The sequence below is a fragment of the Desmodus rotundus genome, chromosome 1 (genome assembly GCF_022682495.2).
Source record: "Desmodus rotundus isolate HL8 chromosome 1, HLdesRot8A.1, whole genome shotgun sequence".
Lineage (NCBI taxonomy): Eukaryota > Metazoa > Chordata > Mammalia > Chiroptera > Phyllostomidae > Desmodus > Desmodus rotundus.
In genome coordinates, this window is record NC_071387.1 from 20,867,024 (window position 1) to 20,886,812 (window position 19,789).

The following is a 19,789-nucleotide window of genomic DNA, read 5'->3' on the forward strand; positions in this document are numbered from 1 at the left end:
CTAAGGATCTGGCCCACAAGCCAAGCATTTGTCCTGATGGGGAATCAAACTGGCGACCTTTCGGTTCACAGGCCAGCACTTAATCCACTGAGTCACACCAGCCAGGGCTATTTTTCAATTTTATATATAGATTTTTCTGTACCTCTTTCTCTCACTTTAATCATTTGAATGCAAAAAATAATTCACCTTGTAATAATTCAAGGAATTCAGAAATAGCCAAAGTAAAATTAATAGTCTCCTAGCCCTCGTCTCCCTTAACTTCTTTATTATAATTTACAAATAATTTGATGGGTATCGTTCCATACTTGTTCCAATGCTCATGCAAATATATTTTATACGTGTATATATAAACATACACACACGTAGACATACTACATGTACGCCACTATGGGGTTACTACGGTACATATTATTCTGTAACTTGGATTTTTCACTTAAAAATGGATGAATGGAGATCCTTCCAAATGTGTGCTTTTAGTCAGTTTTTTTTATGGCATACAGTTGTGTGGTACAACTGTACCATAGTTTAACTCAATACTCCTCCCTGTTGGGGAATACTCAGATTGTTCTGCTAGTAAAAAACTAGTTTGCTACAGACAAATTTCTTTGATATCTATCTTTATACGTTTCTGTCAGGTGAAGCCCAGGATGTAAAAAAATTTTAAGCACTGCTATAGTAATTTATTTTTTATTTTTAGTATTCTACAGTCTTATCAACAGATCATTATACTCCCAAGATACCTATATATTTACTATAATTAAAGCCTTTAGTAGATCCGTGCTTTTCTGCTGGACCTTCTCAAGTTGATTACATTTACATTTTCGTTATTTGAAAAAAATTTCTTTTTACCTTCCGTTTCGCTTTACGAAATTTGCTTAATTAGATTGCACTTCCGTGCAGTTAGTCATAACCACAGTGTTATTTAGGGGGATTTGATCCCCATGATTTCCTCCTTTCAGAATCAAACCAGAGCCTCCAGTAAATCGTGATTTTATTTCTAGAATGAGCTCGGAGAGTCCATTAAAGTCCACAGATATTTGAAATCGTTGTCTAGTGGCTACTTGATTGTTATGAACTGAAATTATAAAGATCAGTAACTGAGCTTGGGGAGAGATGGGAACTCTATAAACATTTGGTAAATATATAAGATATGACACACTTATCATTACCCAAAATCTCTATGCTACTCCTCTCCTGGTGATTTCTGTGCAACTTGCTTGTTTAATAATAATAATAATAAAGAACTAATAAGAGAAAAACCAACAGAGGCTAGTTTACAAAAAAAATAAAATTTGCGGAAACATAAGGGGCAAAATAATGTTCAGCCTTCCTATTCAAATTGCAAACACATTTTCGTTGATGATATTGGCCACAATCTGGTAAACTAACTATTCTCATATGCCCCTGTAGGGCAACTTGGTTATATGTATCAAAGCCTTCAAAATATGCTTCGATGCAATAATTCTGTTTTGGGGAATTTATAAGAGTAAAAAATATTAAAAACAGCCTAATCAAAAAAATAGAGTAAAAGTTCCAATAACTTATGGGGAACTGGCCCTGGCTGGTGTAGCTCAGTGGATTGAGCTCTGGCCTGTAAACCAAGGGGTCACTGGTTCAATTCCCGGTCAGGGCATATGCCTGGATTGTGGGCCAGGTCCCCGGTACGGGGCACATGAGAGGCAACCACACACTGATGTTTCTCTCCCTCTTTCCCTCCCTTCCCTTCTCTAAAAATAAATAAAATTTTTTTTTAAATTAAAGGGGGGGAGACTTTTTTTTTTTAAAGTTATGAGGAACTGTAGATTATTGAGACAGTAAAAATCATGTATACAGAATACTTAGAATAATTAACGACACAGGGAACTAGACACTGTATAATAACAGGCTTCAAAATTATGCTGGTATTTCCCAGAACACTTCTGTGAGATGGGAAATTCTCCACGGCCACGTTAGCTTGAGAAACGTTTAGCTAATCATAATTAAGTAAGCGTGTGCACTGCAGGACTTGTCTTCTTGGAGGACTGTAGAACATAAGATGGGTGTCATATTTCCCAAACTTCTTCCACCGTGAAGCTTTTGTTAAGGAGTACCTATTAACTTCTTGGAAAACACTTGGGTTGCATAGACCATAGTGTGAACATGATAGTATGTAGTTCCATCTCGGTTGTTTTGTTTTTGAAAACCTACTTACTCTGTGTCTGCCGTGTGCTTATGTATATCTGTACACACACGCACAGAAAAATACAAACTGGAGAAAATATACGAAAGGGGCCATCGCAGGGTTGTGGAATTACTGGTAATTTCCTTTTTACACTGGTCTGAATTTCCCAGATTTTCTTCAGAAAAAAGAAATACATTGCTTCCAACATTGAAAAGATTGTATTGTTTTTTTAATTCCCATGAAGTTAATAAAAACCCCTGGTGGATAGTGTTTCACTTTGGAGTTCAAGGTGAGAGAAACAGTTGCATAGAAAAGAAAGCTCAAGGGGGCGAGAGGAAACTTGGGGAGGGGAGGGATATGTTCTTGGCCTTGAGGACTGTGTTTTCACTGGGCGGTGCCTGCTTACTCATCCCCAAGTTCATTGAGTTGTATACAGTAAGTATGGACCACTTTTCCTATGTCCATCATACCTCCATCAGGTGGTTCCGAGAGAAAAAAGAAAACTCAAGCATTGAGTTCAGCCTGTGGTTTGTGATCTGAGCATTTAATCTCTGCCTCTTCACTTGCAAAATAAGGATACTATTAATATCTCTCACAGAGCTATTGTCAAGATCACATCAGGTGCTGTGCAAGTGTGCTAATGTGTGCTCGTGGGCTTGCAGAGACTGTTTCAATTGAATTTTTTGCTAGCAATTGCATGCACAGGGGAATATCTCTTTATGTGAAGTTTACTATATGGGAATAAATGCTTTTACTATGGAAATATACTTGTGAAATGATGAATGAAATGCACTTGTGTTTAAGCAAAAAAAAAAAAAAAAAGGTTCACTTCACTGAATTGGAGGGAAGTCTTTTGAGACTAATGTAAATGATTTCCATTTACTTTTGAGTCATAATTTTTTTTCTTTACTTGCTTTTAGCATTTGTCAAATAATTGTCATAAAGATGAGGTTTTACTTACTGCAATCCATTATCTGTGATTCAGACAGAAAAGACTTTTTTCCCCTTCAAAGATCCTCATGCTAAAAAAAAAATATTGAAGAACTTAGCTTCTTTCGGGATTGTAGAATTTCTCATTGGGAAGATTTTTCTTTTAATATATAACATATAATCCCTTTGAAACATTAATATTTCGGTGCCATGCATGGTAAACTTTTACTGTTAAAGCATGTTTTCACACTCCCTTCATAGCTGATTCTTCTGCAGTGGCCTTTTCCTTCTCTGTTTCTCATACAGCAACTCTACAGAAAGAAGCCCGGTTTGGCCATCACAGTTGCAAAGCTGCCTCAAAATTTGGACAAAAACCGATACAAAGATGTGTTGCCTTGTGAGTATCTGGCATGAATGCCTGCCCCCCGCCACACACACTGAGATAATGTTTCCCTTTTTAAAACAGATTGTCTGGTATTCTGGGACGGTTTTCAGTGTGTCTGTAAACACCACCGTCTTTATTGCAGCCATGGCAGACTCAGAACAGTTGGGAAATAGCGTTTATGCTAATGAGGCGAGAGCTGCAGATGGGGCCGGGGACTGAATGCTTGTTTACTGGGTACGATAAAAATAACGCTCGGAATGATCGGAAGACTTTTCTTCTCCCCCACAGATGACACCACCCGGGTACTATTGCAGGGGAACGGAGACTACATTAATGCGAGTTACGTGAACGTAAGTTGGGGCTCTGGATAATGGCAAAGGGCACATCCATCCTTGTAACAGCCGTGACCGTGACTGTGGCGTGCGTGGTGCTTTGTGGCTGACGAGGCGCTTTCCTGTTCGCTCCCTTTTATTTCAGCACGGCAGCCGGTGAGGGAAGGCAGAGTAGTCTCACTTTACAGAGGACAAAACTGAGGTTCAGGGAGAGTAAATAATTTGAAAAGTCACAAAGCTAACAGAAGGTGAGACCGAAACTCAGATTCCGTGTCTCTTGCCTCCATCGTTCACGTGCCTCCTGTCCTCACCTGCCACATTCAGGTGTTTGGGTTTGGGTTTTTTGTTTGTTTATTTGTTTTGCTATGTTTGCAACTTTCTGTGTTTCCCCCTGCATTATTACTGTACACCCCATCAAAATAAGAAAAATAAAACCACCTCTGTGCATATAACCCAAAAAGAAAAGGTAGAACATTTCACGTGTCGTGGGAAAAGCATTCATTTCACTCAGAAAATACATCCTGGGCAACTTAGTGGACCTCTCTGAACCTCCGTGTTTAGTCTAAACCAGAGATCGGCACACTTTTTCTTTCAAGGGCGAGATAGTAAATATTTTGGTCTTTGCAAGCCAAGAGGCAAAATTGAGGATTTTACTTAGGTACTTACACAACCATTTAAACTGAAACTATGTAAAAATGTAAAATACCACTCTTAGCTCACAAAGCAGTGGTGAGAGTTGGCCCTCAGGCCATAGTTCGCCAACTTTTAAATGTGTTAATAGATGATTTCTCAAGTTAAGTTCTCAACTTGCAGAAAAATACCAAGCGCTTTCCTAGTAAAAATGGTTCCGGTCAGTGAGTCCACTTACTGCATGACATCTGCGGGGTTCATTGACTCACTGACCCTCACTTTAACGGTCCCGGGGTCTTGAAAGCAGGGTATCGGAATGGTGGGGACACTTGACTTGGGGTGGTAAACACACAACATACAGGATGATGTGTTTATAGAACTGTGCACCTGAAACCCATATGATTTTATTAACCAGTGTCACCCCAATAAACTCAATGAAAAAATTAAAAAGAAAAATGGTGGGGGTAGTGAGACCACACAGGACAATCTCTGAGTGATTGGAGAGGCAGCAGTGAGCCCCAAGGCCGGGGCTGAGCAAACACACTGAACCATGGATTAGGTGCCTCTGTTGCCCTTGCCGCCTGACAGTGAGTGACTTAGCTCAGCAGGTTCTGAGTGTTCTCTCACAGGGCGAGAAAGCAGAGCAGGATGGGAGAGAGACACTAGGGGTGGCTGGGACACGTTAACATGGAACATTCATCCACTCAAATGGTAACTGAGGTGATGGATGTGTTTGTTAACCGGATTGTGGTCATCATTTCACAACGCACATGTGTAGCAACCCATCATGTTGTACGTCTTACGGACGTACACTTTATATGTACATCCAGGGCGGGGTGGGGGGTGGGGGTGGAATTCATCACCTTGGCGACAGGCATTGGCGGCCACGCAGAGAACGAAGTGCGGCAGTGGTTGGTGGTATGAGCCGTACAGTTTAGGATTTTTTTAGGGCTTTAGTTTTATTTTTTTACATTCAATATTAGTTTGAAGTGCTGGTCCTGCTCCCTGTGTGGACAGTGGTGTACAGCATAGTAGTTAGACAGCCATAGACTTTCCAAAGTGTCTCCCTGGTATTTCCAATGCCCACCTGGCCCCGAAATAGTTACCGCAGTATTATTGACTATATTCCCTGTGCCGCGCTTTACGTCCTCGTGACTGTTCTGTGACGTCAGTCTACATTTCTCAGTCCCTTCACCTTTGCACCCAGTCCTCCAACCCCCGCTCCCTTCTGGCAGCTGCCAGTCTGAACATACAGATCGATTATATTTTACATAGGGCAGTGAAGGTTATTTACACTCTTCCAGCACCTGCTAGGTACATTTCTAATTATTTCCTCCTGGGTATCACAGTTTTATCTTAAATATCTAATGCTAGCACTTTTGTCAAGTATCTTTCAAGGATTTTTAAAAACAGCTTTTTAAACATTTTTCTTACTGGCCGTAAATTGACAGAGACGTTATTCTGGAGTGATGTCAGTTACCAACCGGAAGAGTTTAAGATCCAGCTCCCTGTCCGCCTGTGTCAGCGGCAGATTCTAATGCCTTAACTGTCTCTTGCCAGATGGAAATCCCTGCTGCTAACCTGGTGAACAAGTACATCGCCGCTCAGGGACCCCTGCCACACACCTGTGCCCAATTTTGGCAAGTCGTCTGGGATCAGAAGTTATCACTCATCGTCATGTTGACGACTCTCACAGAGCGAGGGCGGGTGAGTGGCTTGATTTCCAATTCAAATGCGTGCATGTCACACTGTGTTCTGTGGAGCATGAATCTTGGAGCTGACAAAGGGCCTTGAACGTCGCCTAGTCCAGCCCCTACAGGGCCCACTGTAAGTTTTCTGTAAGGAGCTACCGAGGGCCTTCTCTAATGACGGAAGGCTCCGCACTCCTGCTGCCCACACCCTGGCCTTCCCCAAGCCAAAGAATGATCGGACAGCCCCTCCCGCTCCTGGTTCCAAACCGTCATTAGCAGTTCCCCTCGCCTCACCTGCCCAGAACCCCTGCATGGCTGTGGCCTCACCCACCTGGGGCAAGTGCTGGTCCTGCGAAGAGCAGTGTGGGTGCCAGGTTCACGGTCGTGGTAAAATGTAGGAGAATTGACAGCCTCTTCCAACCTCTGCTTGTGTTGCAGCGAAACCCACTGCAAAAGTAGGTAAGAGGGGCTTAGTTAGGAGAGTGGTGGACACCACGCTGTGCTGGGCAGGGCTTTTTCCACCGGAACAGATCACCGATTATATACAGAAATCAGCACGCGGCAGTCCCTGTATCATGAGTGCTCTACCTTGTGCCTGCATCTGGTTAGCGTCATTATGAAACATGTATTCAGAAACACATTCCAAAATCAAATATAAATTAATTTTGAGCCACCTGCTTTGAAGGATCCTTGTGCCACTTCCTTCCAGGCCTTTCCTCAGTATCTAACTCAGAATGCCAAATTGATCCACACTGAAAGTCAGTACAAAGGACTGGAATGGATAGTGTGTTTGAGGGGACCAGTCTGCCTTCTCACCTAAAAGAGCAAAATAAGAATTCCTTTAACTAATGGGTAGAGCCCCACAGGTTCCAAAGGGCCTTCGCGTGTGGTGGTCCAGGCAGAGTGCTCCCCGCTTCCGCTAAACACTCCAGTGTTCAGCCTCACAACAGAATCCGTGTTGCTTTCAACCCTCACCCCCCTGTTTACCCCACCTGCTTTTCTCACCTGGAAGACAGGGAACGAGGCCTCCCTCCTTCTGTGCAGTGTTCTTGCAGGTGTCTGAAAGTAATCTTAGACATGTGACAGGATCCAGGTGCAGCTTCCATTAGCCTTGTGGTCAGTGGCCGTCTTCTGGGCTTTGTCTCGGTGTTGCTGTGGACCCAGTTTCCCCATTTGCTGCGCGTGCCCTCGATCCTTGAAACCCCGCACCACCCTCTGGTGAGGCTCAGAACCAGTGACCTGTGTTCCAAACTTGGTTCCTCTTGAGCAAGGTTCCTCTTGGTACCTCTCCGACCATCTGCTCCCTGTGTGGACAATGGAGACGACGTTAGTGCCCACCTTGGGAGGTGTGTGAAGACTGACAGTGTACAAGAAGCTTAGAGAACTGCATGTGGCAGATGCCCAGCAGAAGTATTGGTGGTGTGTGCGTGCGTGCGTGTGATCGGCGTTGGCATTATCATCATCCCTGGTAGGAACCAGCCATCACACCTGGCCCTTCAGGGGGCCCTTTGCAGCTTCCTGGTCATTCTTTGCGTTGGCAATCACTCGTAGCTTCTTGTCACGGTTTTGATCAGCGTCTCTTCTCTTCACTTACATCACTGTTAAAAACTGTGAGGGTCCTCAAGAGGCTGTAGAGACCCATGAGTCAGAGGAATTGAGGACTCTCTTCTGGAGCCATTTCTCTGCCTTCTCTCCCCAGTTCGGAGGCTGGTGGAGGTTTGGCTGAGTCTGCAAGGCAGCAGGTCGGTGGCATCCCCTGAGCTCCTGGTCTAGAAGTCTCGTTTTTGTCTACTTTTAATTTTTGCTTATGTTCTGTTTTATGTGATGTTTCTAATCTTGTTTCGAATAGGACATGAAGTTACAGGGACATTTTTTGTCTCTCTGGAGCGCTTGTGGCTGTCCCGTTCTGTGGTGTGGTGGGTAAGGAGGCAGACTTAGGGCCATGCATCCTGAATTCAGACCTCAGCTCTACTGCCTCCTCCCCGTGTGAGTTCGGAAAGCTGTAGAACCTCCCTGTGACATGGAATAATGGTACCACTCAGGGTGTGGAATGGTGGGGAAACTGAATGAGTTGATACAGGCGGCCTCCTCGGGAGAGTGCTCGGTGTGCAATAAATGTCACAGGACCGTTGCCATCATTAGTAGTTCAAGTACCGCCTTAACAGTTCCCGCCAGGCCTAGACTACATGTATTTTACTGTAGTACTTTTCCTTAAATTGACTCTTTCTTTTTTTTTTTACTTTCATAACTTTCTTTTGGAAGATATGTCATTTTTTAATTTTTTTTATTTAGCTACAGTTGGTATGCAATCTTATATTGGTTATTATTAGTTTCAGGTGTACAATATAGTAATTTGACATTTTTAAACCTTTACAACATGATAACCCCACTAATTCTAGTAATCATCTGTCACCATGTAAACGTACCCCAATATTATTGACTGTATTCCTCTTCCCTGAAAAGACCATCAGTGTCACTTGTCGTAAGTAGCAAGTATGTGTAAAAATGCAAAATCCCACAGTAGTGCTATTAAGTTCTAAATAGATACCCTTGCCTCCCAGGCTCTGAAGCTGAAGTGGCTTGCTGCCTCCCTCATGCGTCCTCACCTCGCCCTCCCTCCCTCCCTCTTAAAGGGAGAGTTGGTACATTAAAGCCATCCTGGGTGCAGGCTGAGACTGTCCCTGGCGACCACGAGAGAAAGTCGTCCCACCGTGTGGTTCTGTGCTGCCGATGCAGCCCTGGTCCCCTCCTAGTGGATCACCCGGCATCCCATACTTTGCAGGCCCTGATCCGGGGCCACTGTGGTATTTTATAGATGACAGACGTCAAGTTTATTGCCTTGTCCTTTCCTAAATCTACCAGTCTCCCCACGGGAAAACTGTGCTGTACCTGCCCACCTAGTATGTTACTTCTGGATGCCTGGATGCTCCAGGTTTTCTCGGGAACTGTCCATGGAGGTCCCGCTCTCCTCTCTCATGAGGTTTTTCAGTTCATGGTGCAGTTCCTCAGAGCCAACCCCCGAGCCCACGCAGGGTGCTGGGTGCCATCTCTGGGCCTGCGGTCGCCTTCGCTTTCCCCCTTTGAAGTCGGCCTCCCCTTCCAGGCTGTAAGGTCATTCTTCCCCACAGAGGAAGAGGTACCTCAGGCAGGCATGGTTAGTGACAGGTGATCTGTCCCCCCGGTCACACTCCTTCCACCTCTCCCTTGTTCTGCCCGTTCCAGCCCAGCAGAAAAGGCCCTTTATTCCACCCAGGATTCCTCACTTCCTCCCTCGGCCCTCATAGGTCCTGCCCCACCTGCTCTGTCCCAGTTACATCCCCCTCCTCTCTTTTCTTGGTGGCACTCTAAACCTGAGCTCCCCCAGTCTCCCTGAGAGCCAGCGGGTTTCTTTGTTTCCCAGCCCTTTCTCTCTAACTGAGCCCATTACTGCCGGTTCTCCCATGGGGCACAGCATTCCCTTCCCCGCTTCCGGCCCTGGGACCTCACCCCTCTGGCTTATCGATTGTTAGAAAGCTGTTCCTGTAAAATCCAGGCTACGTGGTTCCTCCCTCTCCTATTACTAGCTCTCAGGTAATCAGAGCCCTTCTCCCTGAAGTCCCTCATTGGGTCCTCGCCTGCACCCAGCGGTTGGTTCTTCCTGGTGTCGGGAGTCAGTCACTACGGGCCAGGTGACATTTTCAGCAAGTCCCATTTGTTTTCCCATGTTGTGCACTTGGCAGAGCAGGGCTCCCCCGCAGGCAGCCGTGTGGCTGGGCGGAGTCCCCCTTCACGTCTGCCAGAGAGAGGGCTCCTCCCAGCCTGGCTTCACCCCGTGGTCTCGGAGACGCTCCCACTGCAGGGTTGCTTTGAGTTCTCCCTTTTCCTTTTCTACCCCTAGTGTTTTTTATTGTGTTCTCCCTTCAGGTTCGTGATTTCCTCATAAAGGAAGTAGAACGGTGGAGGTACAGCTTTCCAACTGAAAAAGTCGTTCCCTCACCTGCCATCAAGGATATTTCTTTTGGGGGGCAATGATTGTTTACATCAATATGTGCCCCACTACATGTGTCATCTGACACCAGTTGATTCTTTCTGGGAGCTTCAGTTTACTCATATGCAAAATAGAGCCAATAATAGGGTTGTTTTGAACCCTGGTTGGTGTGGCTCTGTGGTTGAGCACTGGCCTGGGAACTGAAAGGTCGCTGGTTCAATTCCCAGTCAGGGCACATGCCTGGATTGCGGGCCAGGTCCCTGGTTGGGGGCATGCGAAAGGTAGCTGGTGTTTCTCTTGCATATCAATCTTTCTCTCCCTCTCTTCCTCTTTGCCTTCCCCTCTCCCTAAAAATACATAAATAAAGTCTTTCTAAAAATGTCTATAAAAAGCACTGCTTAGGGCTTTCATGGACTATTCAAAACACGGCAGGCTTGAGCGTCATCCCTCCCGTCAGCAACCGCATAAATGTGGCACCAGAGCCGTGAAGTAACTTGGCCATAATCACACAGCTGGTTACTGGGACTCATCCACAGGAGTGAAACCCAGGATGTCCACAGACTTCTTCCTCTTCCCACTGCACCCCCGGTGCTTTCAGATCCAAGTAGACCTAAGATCTAAATCTGATGCGAGTGGTAAAGGGAAAGGTCAGATGCCCTGGGAGTCTCTAGAAACAGAGACATTTGTGGCTCTGCCTCACATGGGCTGATCAGTTCAGGAGTCAGCTTTCCATTAGCTGTCCTGTGGGCAGGACCCTTGGGAGCCTGCAGCAGAGCCCTGCAGCCCCCTCCCAGAAGAGGGGGCATAGGTAGGTGGTGGGTGTCGCCTCTGCCTTGGGTTCTGCGGACAGCAGCCCCTTCATGTCTAAGCAAAGTCAGGAAGTGGCGTCTGACCAAATACCCAGGCTTAAGGTTTACAAGTAAATTCTAACTGTGACTTTTCAGCAGCATGCTTTGATTTCAAATTATTAAGTTCAAACTGTGACATTTGAAAGTAAGAATAGAAAAGCTGTTTCCAGACCAATTACGTGCATTCATTGGTATATACCCTCATCCAGCTGTAAACAAATGTAATTTTTACATTTGATGCAACTGTAGGCTTAGAGGAAAAAAATGGTTTTGAGTGAGTCAGAATTTGACTGACAGACTATGATGAGATGGACAGGTTGCCCTGAATTTTGCTTCGCAGCCAGAAGCAGGAGTGTGCACCTATGGGAAAGCTTCCGGGTAGGGAGGTGGTGGGATCTGCCAGCCTGCAGGTTAGCTGCAGCAGCCCAGGACCTTAACCCCGCTGAGCCTGGGGTTTCCACGTCTGTTGTCTGAGAATGTCAGCTTCGTGAACCCTATATGAAAGCATTTGCAGGCCTAGGAGCTGCCGCTCAAATGCAAAGGGATGTTTACCTCGGCTTAGGAATTTCTTCCGTCTGGATTTGTGTGGGATCCTTCGTCATCCCTACTCCAGCTGACGTGGGGCCCAGAGGACCAGCGGTAATAATGGACGCTGTTGACACCATCCTTCCCCACAGGGAGCCGGGCACTGCTCACTGCCGTCTCCAGCCTGTCACTGTCTGTGAAGCAGGCGCTGTTCCCATCTTTTGGGTGAAGAATGTGAAAATCAGAGCAGTCAGATAGCAGGTTCAAAGTCATACAGCTGACTCCAGCAGAGTCCCATCTGATTCCCAAATGGGAGCCCTTTACCACGGCGCCTCGAGGCCTCTACCTCTGGGGGTGGGTGGGGAAGGAGGAGTGAGGCGGAAAGAGGGTGTTGAAAGCAGAAAAAGGGGCCTGAGGGACTGGAGTGGGCTTGACTGGGGGTGGACAGGTCATTCCTAAGTCAAGGCCCCACATCTGAGGCCCTGGTGATGAGGAAGGTAAGTCTCCATACTCATCCTCTAGCTTCCAGCCCCAGGCTGGAATGTGAGCTGTGGCCCAGCTCCTGGCAGGCCGAGCCCCAGCCCACTCTCCATAAGAGGAAGGTGCGTTCCTCTGTCCCCTCAGAACAGACACAGAGCAAGTCGGCCCCACGTGAGTTCCTTTTCTCGCAGCAGGAGAACCTGGTGTGAGCAAGAGGGTCCTGGTCGGATGCCCGGCCCATCTGTCCACTTGCCTGCTCCTGTGCACCGCCCCACCATGGAGGTTAACTCACACCTGGTGGTTCCCTTGCAGACCAAATGTCACCAGTACTGGCCCGATCCCCCCGACGTCGCAGAGCACGGCAACTTTCACATCCGCTGCCAGTCGGAGGACTGCACCATTGCCTACGTGTTCCGAGAAATGCTGGTCACCAACACCGAGGTGAGCAGCGCCCCGGCAGTGAGTGGTCGGGGAGGGCCCCGTTTAGAGGCAGGCGCTCAGTCAGCATCCTCTGTGGTCCCTGTAGAGCTGTCCTTCCCAGACTGCTCCGCGTTCTCACCTGGTGAGCATCTCAGTAATAGCAGAGCTCACGTTCCCAACATCACTGTTCACAGGAGCCAACAGGTGGGACTGGCCCATGTCCATGGAGGGGTGAACGGATAAACTAAATGGGGTGCAGTCATATGGTGGAATGTTATTCAGCCTTAAAAGGGAAGGAAATTCCCACACTTCCTACAACATGGCTGAACCTTGAGGACATTATGCTAAGTGAAAGAAGCCAGACACTACAGGACAAATACTGTATGACTCCACTTACATGAAGCACCTGGAGTAGTGAAGTTCCTAGAGACGAAAAGGAGAATGGTGGTTGCCCAGGCCTTGGAGAGGAGGGAATGAAGGATTAATGGTTAAGGGGTAAATAGTGGTGGTGGATGTACAACGTTGTGAATGTGCTTAAAACCACTGAGTTATACACTCAATAATGGTAAACTTCGAGTTATGTAAATTGTGCCCATTACCAAAAAAAAAGAAAGGAAGGAAGGAAAAAGAGCTACTGTGCGTGGCCCTAATGGCAAATGCAGTAGGAGCAAATGGAAGGAGCTCCCTGCGGGCAGAAATGGAGAAGCAGCCCATCGGGGGGTGGCCTGAGCTGAGCTTAGAGAGTGGGTGTGGGAGAGGAGGTGAGGAGCGTGGGTGGGAGTTGGCCGGGCCCCAGCAAGGCTGCGCACAGTGGGCGGAAGTGGTCCGGTGACAGAGCACCTGGCTGGAGCGGGGCCGGGTGTCCTGCCCGCCCTCTGGATTGCCTGAGCCCCGCCTGCCTGTCCCGCAGACAGGAGAAGAGCACACTGTGACGCACCTCCAGTACGTCGCGTGGCCCGACCACGGCGTGCCCGACGACTCCTCGGACTTTCTGGAGTTTGTAAACTACGTGAGGTCCCTGAGGGTGGACGCTGAGCCCGTCCTCGTGCACTGCAGGTACGTGGCTTGTTGGTTTGGGTTGTTTGTTCGTTTGCTCGTTTGCTTTTATTCCCACCCCTTGGGAAAGTCCTGGAGAGAGATGGCAGACGTCGAGTCCACCTGCATCCCACAAAGACTAGATAATCCTTTTGCTAGGCTCTATTTCTTTGCTGTGACAAAAGATTTGGGGCTTTATGAAAGTGTGAACTTCCTGAGCCCTGTGTGGAGGTGAAGAAGAAAGTCCCTCTCTCACCTTCCACCCGCCCTGAGGCAACTGGCCTTCAGGAATGAAATAAAACAGGGGGTGGAGTTTGTACTTAAAGGTGGGTTTCTTTCCTTGGACTTTTAAGCCCCCAGCCTCAGACTATCAGAGGAGAGGACTTTTCTCTCAGTCCGTTGGAGAGCAAGCCCTGTGTGTGCATTTTGTACTCCTGAAAGTCAGGGGAGGAAGGCTCCGTCTGAGTGAATGTGGGAACTGGGGAGGAGTTGGGCTGGGCTGTGCAGAAATGCTGACTGAGCAAATCCCAAGTCTCTGCTCCTCTCTCTCCACGCCCACCGTCCCCCCGCCAGCGCTGGAATAGGTCGAACTGGTGTCTTGGTCACCATGGAAACAGCCATGTGCCTGATTGAGAGGAACCTGCCTGTTTACCCGCTGGATATTGTCCGGAAAATGCGAGACCAGCGTGCCATGATGGTGCAGACATCAGTGAGTGGAAATCCAATAATAAAAATAATTGCAGTGGCTGGTGCTTCCCGGGTGCTTGCCCTAGGCCAGGCCTGTGCCAAGGGCTTTGCAGGTCAGGTGGCCCAGGCTTGAGGGGACTGAGTCACTTGCCCACAGTCAGAGCTTGACAGGCTGAACTACTCCAAAGCCCACTGCATCTGGCCTCTGCCTTTTGCTGCCTCCACGATTTGCTTCCTGCCAGCTACTCGGCAGGGAAGCAGCCCTGGTCGCATTCTGCATTGTCAACCACTGGCCCATCACTTGTCCATAAGAAGTAAAGTAAGGTGGCCTGAGGGTTTCACCACCCCGCCCCACCTGTGTCACATGGCCCTACCAACCCCTCCTGTGTGCTTTCTGCCACCTCTGTCACACTTGGGTCCCTGGCACTGTACGTGTCCTACAGAGAACTCTTGTGGTTTTCCCCCAGATGTACAAGAAAGGGGGGGGACCATGATCCAGGCTCCCCCACCTACTGGGCAGCCTTTGAATAATCCCTTAACCTCTCTCCCAGTCTCGGTTTCCCCATCTGCACAAAGGAACCGTTCCTTATTTATCCAATTCATTGGATAACTGCACAAACAGAGAAACCTGAGCTCGTGTATATGGTAGGAGAGCTGAATTGGTCTATTATAAATCTCAGCAGCACTGGGGGAGGCCGAGGGATATCTAACAACTCGGTGGGAGCCAATCAAAAGCCGACTTCAGAAAGTCAGGGAAGGCCTTCTGGAGGAGTGGCCTCTGTGGAAACCCCCCCAGCAGGCATTAACAAAGGAAGGAGTGGAGTTATGTAGTATCCCCACAGGCAGTTTATACGATTTCTCTGATAATCGTGAGCTCTTACAGTTTTATATTCATTTGTACCCAGAAAGTCTGGTTAAAGGGGGAAAAAATCAAGTTATTAAGGCTATTTTCTACCCTGTTTTGAGGTATGGAAGACCTCATTGTTGGCTTAAAAGTTTTCAAGTGCATCATTTTTGTAGATCTTCCCAGCTAGTGAAGCTCAGTCTAAATGCTTCCTTTCAGCCTGTGCACATCACTAAAAATGGTGTTTGTTAATACAAAGAACCACATTCTGCAGAGCACCTTTCAGTGGCTTTTCTTTTTTAAAAAATTTTTTATTTATTGAGCTGAGAGAGAGAGGAAGGAAGAGAGAAACATCGATTCATTGTTCCACAACCTTGGCATAGCGGGGTGACACTCTAACCAACTGAGCTACCCAGCCAGGGCTCAGTGGCCCTTCTGTAAGACAAAAATCCAAATTCCCCCAATGCAAGGCCCCACGTGACCTGGTCCTGGTCCACCCGTGCGGTCTGTCCTCCCATGCCCAGATGTTCTGGGCAAGGACTGTGAGCCCTGAATGCACTTCTCCGAACGGGCCGTCTTCTCCAGACCTCCCCTGGAGTGGGCACCCCCCACCAACCGCCACCCCTTCCCTGACTCCCACAGACAGCCAGTCCCTCCCTCTGCCAGGGTTCCGTGACGCTTCTCCCGTGCCTCTCTGGGAGCAGCCCCCACCCCTCGTCTTACAGCAATGACAGGTTCACAGGCGCGTCCTCTCCGCTCTGCTTCCGTGGCATGTAGCGCAAGGCCTGGCCTGGCCCCGAGCTGGAGTTCGGAGGGTACTTCTCAAATAACTATGCGTGTGGTGTGATGTACCATTTATGGGGCTGCTTTCTTCTCTTCCCAGAGCCAGTACAAGTTTGTGTGCGAAGCGATTCTTCGTGTTTATGAAGAAGGCTTAGTCCAAATGCTGGATCCCAGTTAAAGACAACTGTGAAAACATTCATTCCTCTTTCCAAGGGCATCCTCCTTACGGACAGACCTTCTCTCTGGAAGCAGCAAGAGGAATCTGTAGGCTGTGGTGTAGGGAAGGACAGGGCACATTTGAGCCCAGGCACTTTAAATCTCTTTAAAAAGGTGCCGTGTACATAGGACCTGTGTAGATAACGCATGCAGTGATAGCATCATTTAGGCCCATTATTCCTCCAGAGAGAACTACACAAAAGGGGATCCCAGTTGGGGCCTGTCGTAATGCCTTCCTCCCTAGACGTCACCGTGATCCTGTAAACCATCCTTGGGCAATTGAGAGGGGACGCCAGCAGCGCAGTTGATCTCCCGGAAATAAGATGGTGTGGCAATTTCGAGTTGCGTGGATGCTTTGTATGTATATGTGTACAGGACTCTACGAGCCAAGCTTTCCATGTGCTTCTAGACCAAGCTGGAACAGTGAGCGGTCACCTGCCCCACTGCTGAGGAAACCCGATAAATATACCAAACGCAGGGAGCGGGCTTTCCGGCTGAAGGACGAGCAGCACCTTTCCTGCCCTCCCTTCCCTTGTCCCATCTCTGCCCTTGCCCATCGTGTCCAGAACCCGCCCCCGTCTGCCTGCATTAATGACCCTCTTCGGGTTCCCATGCAGCGCCTGAACCAGGTTAGTAACGTAGGTTCAGGTGCGTTTTGAGTTGAGACTGAGAATGAGAATGAGGACACCAGCTGTGTCTTGGCTTCTGTGCGTTCGTTGTAGGAGCAGGTGCTGCTCACCTGGCCGCCTCTGGCCGCCTCTCGCTTCCTCTCGCTGTGCGCTCAGCACCCAAGACTGGAACCATCAACTACTGAGTCTACTACATGGATTGCTGCTACTTCGAGCTCTTACACTTGAAACATTACGACTTTCCTGAGGGGAGATGGGATGTCATCTAACTATTCAGAATCTTTGGCCCTTCTGAGGAAAGATCTTCTAGGCGTTGAACCGTGGGAAACCCAGCTTCTGGAGGGCTGCCCGTGGGTGTGGGTCAGTGTGCGTGTGCCCACGGCTGCTGTTTCTCAGGATTCCTGACCTGATTCAAATGACAGTGGAGGTTATATAAAGAACAAATGTGCGTGTTCGCCCTCAGTTACAATGGTCTCCATTTCATTTCAAAGGAGAGGGTCAGACTATCTGAATATAAACACAATTTGATGTTAATTTATTCTAAGTACACCATGATTCTGACTGTCCTAAAGAATTCTGCCTTTGTTAATACTGTGTTAAATTTTTTAAAAGTTTGTGACAAGATTGTAGCAAATTATTATTTAAGGAAAATAAATTACAAAAATCCCTTTAAATGTGGCATGTTTAAATAGCGGTTTTTATGTATCCAAAAGAGGACGCTAAGGCATTTTCTTAACCGGATTTATAGAAAAAGGATGCTTTCATATTACAGTGCACAGAAGTGAGTCCATTTTGATGTTTGAGCGAACCTTAGACCCACTGAGTGGTTTCCTGGTTGCCACGGGAGTGAGGATCTTTATCTCCAGACCTAGTACACTCACTCACACACTTTTTCCCCACCAGTGGTTTACTGCTAAATGGTGGGGGTGGGAGACAGGTGTTCTGTAGTGCTGAACCCCTGTACTGCGGGACGCGTGGCCGCCTGAGCCCCGTCCTTGTGGGCGTTTCTGCTGGGCCAGCAGGAGGAAGCAGGAGAGTAGAGATGAGCAGCAGGAACGTTGGTTCCCGGGTCCACTCATCAGTAACGCACTCTCGGCCTAGTCACTTAGGAGCGCCATGTCTGTCCCTCATCTGTACGCGAGGGGGAGTAATACCGAGGACTTCAAGTCGAATTGAGGGCTGCCTGGAGTGCTATTGATGTGAATTTGCATCAGCTGGAATCTGACAAGCTGTGGATGGATTACTTGGAAAAGTTAACTTTACCAGTGATTAGCCCAAAAACCCATGAAGCAAAAGTAAAATCGTGTGGGTTTTCATAAGAGGGGATTTCTTTTCTTCTGAAAAGAACTGAAGCACAAAGGAATATCATACCAGTACCTTTGCTCAGCTGGGACTCAGAAAAGTTCTCTCCATAAAACGCCAGAAGAGAGGGGAAGGTGGGAAAGCTGATGTAAATTCAAATACCATCAGGCTCTTCAGCAAGTTGTTGCGTTTGATTAAAATGCGTTGTTACCCTGTCTGGAAAAAGCTTGAGAAGTCTAAATGAGTTTGCAGATTTGTATTTTATTGTTTTTTTTTTTAATTGTTTAATATGGCTGCAGAAATGTTGTTGTTATTATCACATAAATTTCCAAGAAGCTTACCAAAGGTTACAACTAGCCTTTTTCTGCCTCTTGCAAGGCAGTAATTCAGACCCAGCAGATGTTACCAGGAGCAAAACCCATGAAATGTTGGGGACGAACGAGACGAGAGACTTATCTAAAAGAGCAAACATATGCAAGTAAATACTGTAGGTACGACCGATTAAATTCTGTAACTCGAGATTTCTGCTTTACCACCTTATACACTTAAGCAATTATACTTAAGAAGCCTTTTTTTAGTTGTAAGTGAAGAACATCGAAATCGGGATAAATATTTTGCCTGAGAGATTTGGCTGGGAATGAGCGGAGAAGACATTTGCATCTTGCGATCTGGCGCTCCCCGGATCTCATTTAGATGCCTCTGTGTGAGACTTGATCAGATGCGAGATCCCGTCCGCTGTCGCCCATGGGAACCTGCACTTGGTGTTTTGACCTTCCAGGAAAAAAATACTCCATGTGGTTAGGGGTGATGTGGGGGCCGGGGGAGCGTGGATTACACACTTGTGCTGGTCTTCGATGCCTTCCCCGGCCATTTATAGCCATCTAGGCTTGTAGATTAGTGTGGGCGGCATCGCTGCTCTGTTGCTCCTTGACATGGTTTTGTTGCCCAGGAGTTACCGTTCGAGTGCAAGCAGCAGGCCTGCCTCTTCATCCTCCAGAAGCACCAAGAGGCAGCATCAATGGGGAAAGATCGTAAAGGGGCAGTTCTTTGGTTTACACGTAGACTTGGGCCCTCTGCCTCAATTTCCTCATATGGAAAATGGGAAGGTTGGGCTGAACTAATGAGTTCTTTGGTTCTTTCAACATTTGCCATTCTAGGAGTCTGTGTGCTGGAGATTGAAGTTAATTCTGAATTAAAGCTGTATTGCTTCTGGAGAGAGACGTATCTCATTTCTCTGACTTGTCCCCAAGAGATTGTCCCTCACAGCTTGGTGTTGTTGAATGCAAAGACAAGGATTGCCACCTCTGATTCTTGCCATCCTAGACTGAGGACAGACTCAGTAAAGATGGCAAAAACTCCCACCTCAGCCCGAGGAACCAAGCCCGTGGGATTCTGATGGCCAGACTGTCTGCCATCTTTGTAACTCACATTCTGTTTGGGGCGACAAAGGATTTGTGTTCTGTAGTTTTGAAAAGTATCCTTACTGATCAGCAATATTTTTTCTGTAAATCGGGAATGTTTTTCATTCAGACCTGTTCTGCCGGTGACTCTACTGAAAACAGTTTGATCCACATAAAAACATTCAATCTATGCAACACTAGCATTGTGTGTTGGCATTTTTATTCTAATAATTGTCTTGATTTCTGTGTTTTCTTATTTCGCTTGGTTTCTTTTCAGTAAATACCGAGTCTTGGGGGACAGTGCTCTCCGGGAGCATCACCGTGCCCAGCTCCTGTCTCTGCGTTGCCCTTTGGTGGCAGTCCTGGATCAGGAGTAGGTTCGGCTCTCAGGACAGCAGCAGGTTACACAGAGTAGAAGGCACTTGACCCTGTACCATGCAGCACTGTCCGGTGGCTCCAGGATCCCCAGGTCCCAGGTTCCTTCCAGCATGTGGCTCTGCCATCCCCAGTGTGCAGTTTCTACA

The 19,789-nt window shown here is 47.5% G+C and overlaps 1 protein-coding gene across 14 annotated transcripts in view; it reads left to right on the forward strand.

The window, feature by feature from the left end:
- PTPN3 (protein tyrosine phosphatase non-receptor type 3) overlaps positions 1-19,465 on the forward strand; it is a 135,792-nt gene extending 116,327 nt beyond the window's left edge. For all 14 annotated transcript variants that reach the window (XM_045195082.3, XM_045195084.3, XM_053921918.1 and 11 more), the window contains 7 exons: positions 3,398-3,488; positions 3,765-3,826; positions 5,999-6,145; positions 12,262-12,390; positions 13,280-13,425; positions 13,978-14,113; positions 15,819-19,465. In XM_045195082.3, coding sequence (XP_045051017.1) covers positions 3,398-3,488; positions 3,765-3,826; positions 5,999-6,145; positions 12,262-12,390; positions 13,280-13,425; positions 13,978-14,113; positions 15,819-15,896 — 789 coding nt within the window. In that variant the 3' untranslated portion in view covers positions 15,897-19,465. The remainder of the gene's footprint in view (positions 1-3,397; positions 3,489-3,764; positions 3,827-5,998; positions 6,146-12,261; positions 12,391-13,279; positions 13,426-13,977; positions 14,114-15,818) is intronic.
- Positions 19,466-19,789: the final 324 nt, after the last annotated feature.